This window comes from Leucopleurus acutus (assembly GCF_964270905.1).
Source record: "Leucopleurus acutus genome assembly, chromosome: 15".
Taxonomy (NCBI): Eukaryota; Metazoa; Chordata; class Mammalia; order Artiodactyla; family Delphinidae; genus Leucopleurus; species Leucopleurus acutus.
Window position 1 is genome coordinate 50,066,186 of NC_139157.1, and position 6,000 is coordinate 50,072,185.

At 35.9% G+C, this 6,000-nt stretch overlaps 1 protein-coding gene across 3 annotated transcripts in view; it reads left to right on the forward strand.

Annotated features, from left to right (window-relative positions):
* The window catches only part of SESN1 (sestrin 1), a gene marked incomplete at its 5' end in the record, with an annotated part of 107,562 nt that extends 103,276 nt beyond the window's left edge, over positions 1-4,286 (forward strand). For all 3 annotated transcript variants that reach the window (XM_082856016.1, XM_082856017.1, XM_082856018.1), the window contains 3 exons: positions 926-1,116; positions 2,363-2,507; positions 3,109-4,286. In XM_082856016.1, coding sequence (XP_082712142.1) covers positions 926-1,116; positions 2,363-2,507; positions 3,109-3,195 — 423 coding nt within the window. In that variant the 3' untranslated portion in view covers positions 3,196-4,286. The remainder of the gene's footprint in view (positions 1-925; positions 1,117-2,362; positions 2,508-3,108) is intronic.
* Positions 4,287-6,000: the final 1,714 nt, after the last annotated feature.

Consider the following 6,000-nt stretch of genomic DNA (forward strand, 5'->3'; position numbering starts at 1 on the left):
TTTTTTTCTTTGCTCAAGGAACTAACATATTGTTTAAGGAGACAGAATTAGGCACAAGGAAGAATTATAGAATATTTTACTCAATAGTGAAGTTGTATCATGAAATATAAAAGATTACAATTGAAGGGATCATGTGGACTGGAAAATTTTATGGAGGGAGATTAGGATTTGAGAGATTTGAATGGTTTAAAAGCATGGGCATTGTAAGCAGAGGAGACTGTAGGCAATAACTGAGTATAGGTTGAGGGAAGGGATCATAAACTGACTGGGCTGCTAAGACCTTCAAGCAAAGGATAAGTGGGAAGTTAGTTTAAAATTGATCAGATTTGTAGGTTTTGACCATAGTGATGGCATAATATCAAAGAGGTGTTTTAGGAAAATAAATATGGTAGTAACATTGAAGTGGGAGGTTATTAAGTTTTGCTTGAGATGGAAAGAAAGGAAGCAGGGAGACTTTAATTTGGGTAAACTAATTAGGAGACACAATTAATAGGGCTGAGAATCAGAGGTGGGTAGGAGGAAAAAGAATGAATGATGGATACCTTGAATTAAAAATTTACAAAGTTTGAGGACCATTTGAATGCCTGCAGCAATAGAAAAGGAGAGTGGCCTCCCAAGATGGGTCATCTCTGGAGGCTGACGGGGGAAACAGTGAGAGAAAGCTGAATATGGGTGACCTGTGTGTAAGGGGAAGAGATTCCACTGGTTTTTAAACTCGCTGAGTTCAAAATGTAACTTTTGCATGTTGCAGTATAGAAACTGAAAACATCAAACTGGAATGCAAGTGAAACTGAGAGCTAGGGATGTACTAGAAAGGCAGTGGATTTCAGCTGCCAGTAATTTCACTGCACCGAAGAGCGACAGACATAGAACTATAGTTGGCCATGTTTTAATTATTCACATTTGTTCTGTTCTCTGTATTTAGGACTATTGTTGGGAAGACCATGGTTATTCTTTGGTAAATCGTCTTTATCCAGATGTAGGACAGTTGATCGATGAAAAATTTCACATTGCTTACAATCTTACTTATAATACAATGGCAATGCACAAAGATGTTGATACCTCAATGCTGAGACGGGCTATTTGGAACTATATTCACTGCATGTTTGGAATAAGGTTAGTCTGTTTTCTTATGTTTATGAAGAGGTATTTTCCTTTAGCCTAAATTATTCAGGTGCTTGGAACACATATGCACACAGACCTACGTTAACATACTCAAAACCATCCCCTCCCCAATAGCTTATTTTTATGCATTTTGTGCTTCAAAAACTTGATTTTTTGCAGCTTGGTGTGTTTTCTCTTGCCTAGCTAAGCAGGAGGGAGAGTTAGGAATGCTGACAAGAGTTAAATAACAGATGCCTCCAGGGAAGAGGAGAGCAAGCAAGCTGGCCCAAGAGCATAGAGGAAGAGGCAAAGTTTGTCTCTGAACATTTATGGTATCTTTTCCCTTTGTATCATCTTTTATCTCCTGACACACTCATACTTCTACCTTCATGGAACTTCGAACTCTTACAGTACCCTTCTAAAGAGTACCTACTCCCATGATATTTCATCAAAATACAAAACTTTCATATCCTGTTAGGTATTCAGCCACATTTAAACACAGCCATCATAAACCACCTTCTAACATACACAAACAACCATGCTGTGGTACTTTCTGATTATTTTAGCTGTAAAGTCACACTTTCTCTTGCTTCTTCACTTTATCAGTAGCCAGGCTATGACTTTAGACTCCTGAATGGTTATACAGGACCCGCTTTCTTCCTTTTCTACTAAAAACCAATTAGGAGACTTCAGTTCTAGGCACTATCTGCCAGTGCGGCAGAGGAGACGTTGGTGCCTACGACCATCTTGGCTTAGCCTTTCCCAAGTGTAGACACTGTGAAGCCATCTAGAGACTGATTCTTTCCTCTCAGACACCTCTCCCCCTTTTTTCTCATCTGACCCCAAGAACTCCTGGAAACATAAGAAAAAAAATTTATTTACACAAATAGATTATAATTGATATATCATGTAATAGTATCAATAAGTATTATTGTCTGATTAATTTGTTAATTTCTTAATATCAGCAATACTCAAACTTTGTTTCCAGAATTTGTTCCTCAGTGTGGTTGCTTATTCATGATTGTAAATATACTGTTGCTTGGGCACTGGCAATTTTTTTGTTCATCTGACTTCTGTTTCTTACCCCTTTATACTCATTCATCCACCCCCAATGAAACGTAAAAATTGTAAAGCTGTCATTTTGGGGGATAGCTACCTACACAAAGAGGGGAAAGAATACAGCATTTACTATTGATGTCTGTACTTCCATAAGAATAAAACAGACTATACATAAAATTCTCACATTATCTTTTAACAGATATGATGACTATGACTATGGTGAAATTAACCAGCTATTGGATCGTAGCTTTAAAGTTTATATCAAAACTGTTGTTTGCACTCCTGAAAAGGTTACCAAAAGAATGTATGATAGCTTCTGGAGGCAGTTCAAGCACTCTGAGAAGGTAAGTACCTATTGTGTTTACTCTAACTTAGCAGTGATCCTTATTCTCCTTCACCTAATCTAATGGGTCTCAAACCCCTTCCATCACTTCTACCAACCCAGATAAGAACATTCCAGATCAGCTGTCTCACATACCCCTTGGAAGGGAGAAGCTCATTATTGTTTAAAGTAAAAGAATAAAGACAGGGAGAACCGGTGTGCTGGCCTCTCCTCAGAGTGCTGGCATCACTGTAACTGCTTAAGAGAAAGAAGAGAGTGTTTGTGAATGATGATTTGGCAGGGAAGTTGTTATTCTAACAAACCTTCAAGAAGAGATGTGATCGAATATAAATACAAGCTCAAAACATCTATCCAAAGAAGATCAGACAGCTTTTGTTTTGAGAAACTGATGTTATTCAGTGGCACACAGAAAACATTTCTGGTGTTTATTAGATGCACTGAAACTGACTGTGAATGCTTATAACCCTATCTCTTTTTTTTTTGCATCTTTATTGGAGTATAATTGCTTTACAGTGTTGTGTTAGTTTCTGCTGTATAAGAAAGTGAATCAGTTATATGTATACATATATCCTATCTTAAATGATAATGTGTCTTATATTCAGGTTCACGTTAATCTGCTTCTTATAGAAGCTAGGATGCAAGCAGAACTCCTTTATGCTCTGAGAGCCATTACCCGCTATATGACCTGATGCCTTTCCTCCATTAAAGAAGATGAATGATCGGCAGATATTGTCCTACAAGGGGAAGGTACTAAGCCCCAGGACCAATGGTAGATAAAAGAATTCAGAAATCCATTGTGCCATGATTCCTTTAGTTTCTGCTATTTTACTGTGGAAATGCCACTGCTGGCACAAGCAGTGAGTGCTTGGCAGCTTCAAGTTCAGAGCTGTGAAGAAGGGCTGCTGTTCACAGTATTTTGCTTTTTGACAGTACAAGATGCTGTATAACTTTTAATACAGCAAATAGTAACTCTCAAAATCCTGTTGCTTTTATGTTAAAAAATAACAAGAATTGGAGCATGCAAAGAATGGGACTTTGATAATGATGTAAGCTTTTATATTGATACATAAAGGATTTTAGATATTGGTGCTGCTATTCCTGCTGGTGGAATGAATAGAGTGGCTGTTCCAGTTAAGCTATTAGTAATAAAGTGAACACTGCTACTATCTGAGCCTACATACATAATTTTTGTGGTTTCAAATTAAACTTGCATATGTGTTAATTTTTTTTGCACCTAAAATTACTCACAGCTCGGCAAAGACCATTATGATGGTAACAGCTCATTTCTTTCATACAGTTTTTTAATTCAGTTATTGGATGATACTAAATTACAGTGGCATTCTTAAAGATTTTCTTCAAAAAGCAATCTTAAATGAAAGTGTGTAAATTATAAGAAAAGCTGGCTACCTTTTGATATGCTGTTTCCCAAGATTCTCTGACACTGGAGGGCAGCTGTCTTGTACAGTATTTTTGTTTCCAGCACCAAAGTTATGGGAAATATTGCTGTAGACTGCTGCGCAGTCCCAGGTGCATTCTGCCCCTCTGCTCCTGCCCACCTCATGGTCCCCACTTCAGAGGTTGTACAGCTCCTTAAATAATAAAGCTGGAAAATATATTTAGTCAGGTTATCAAATTTGATTTACAAAAATGCTAGCTTTGTTTGAAATGCAAACAGGCTTGAAAAAAATGTATTAAGTACTTTGTATTCTGGAGGCGTGAACTGCTTTTGAAGTCTGTCAGTATTATTGGTATTTTTCAATAAAGAATAATTTTTCTGCAATTTTTTTGCTGTCTCAGTCTCTTAAAAAGTCATGACTTCACAATCGGTAGCTATGCTGTTTCTTTTGACTTTTTCATTAGCCATCACACTTAAATAATTCTGTAATCAGATGAGAGACTTAAATGGCAAACTCTTGAAGTCACTTTGAAAGATATAAAGAAAAGTTTTATCTCGGAAATAACCGGTACAGCCCCATGCCTTGTCCATTTTGAACTGAGGTGGACTGAGATGTTTTAGAAGTCAAATAGAATTATTAAAAATTATTAGAAACAAAGGCTAATTAGGGAGCCACTACAGAACAAAAAATGACACTGTCAAACAATTAGAAATAGCTCTAAATTTAATCAAAGCTGTTGTAATAACTCTCTTACTCATCAAAACATTTACTGAGCTCCATCTAGTGCCTATAAATTTATAGTGTGGGATGGGAGGCACAGTTTTGAATGGAGGGGATGTACTTACCTTCATGGCTGTTGAGAAGATTGAGAAGATAAGACTATCACCTTAGATAAAAATTATCTTCAGTATATTTAAAGATATACATAAGCCCATTTCTAGTCAGCTTACAATAATATACAAATGGTCTTACCCATTGAATTTGCATCATACCTCTGCCCTTTTCTGTCTGCTGCTGGGTTTTTTCATCATAGCAATACAGGTGAATCCAACAAGTAAAGTTGCACTGGATTTAGTTAAATTTTTACTCATTCTGCTTCTGCTCTTTGTTCTTTGCACTTGCTCTTGAAAATACAAATTTTCTAATAGAGGTTCTAATCAGTAGTAGGATGATCACAAAACAAGATAAACTGAATTCATTATCTTCTTTCACTGAAGCTTATAAACTACTTACAAATCACGATTTGAAATTTTAATGAGTAAAAAAGTGTGCTTATATCTAAAGTAATAAAGGCATGCCTGTGATACAAAGTTGATGTTTCAGTACCTCCCATTTAACAGGTGTTTCTTATTACTCAATGTTTTCTCAAAACTAAACACACAGGATTTCTAATGTCACTATAATCTTTGAAACTAATAGTTTCCAAAATAACTGGGGATGGTAAAATAGAATACACTATGGAATACCAAAACTCTCCCCCACAAGAGGAATTTTTTTTCTTAAATAATCATGAATAGATTTCTGGTTGAGGTTTCCAAGATTCAATTTTTAAATCAGTTTTTTGGTAAAAATTGGGGAACTTTTTTATTAGATGAAACTTAATTCAGTATCTCTTACTATAAGAATGAGATTAAATTCTAAATATTTATGTATTTACCACAATTATTAACTTCATATAAATAATGGTGATATTTTTAACTTAAAATTCATTTAAGAGTTAAGAGATTTTTAATTCTTCTAATGGTTTACCTATTTCAAATTATTTTGATAACAGACCATTGGTAGGTAAGTAAATAAATAAAACTTGTTGGATAAGCATGTTTTCCAAGCACATTTCACTCATTAAGATACTCAAATTTTGTCACATATTTGTGACTAGTGAATATCAAGGGAAAGCAAAAGGCAGGTAGGTGGGGAGTGACATCACCAGTGAAGCTCCAGGTCCTTGTTCCCCATGAGACACTGAGCTAACAACAATATAAGGACCAAAATACCTTTGTGAGAACTCTAGAAACCCCTTGGGAAGCTATAGCTCAGGCAAACACAAAACCAGGAGAAGGCTGCACCAAAAGGTGTTAAGAAAATTTGGGGCATTTT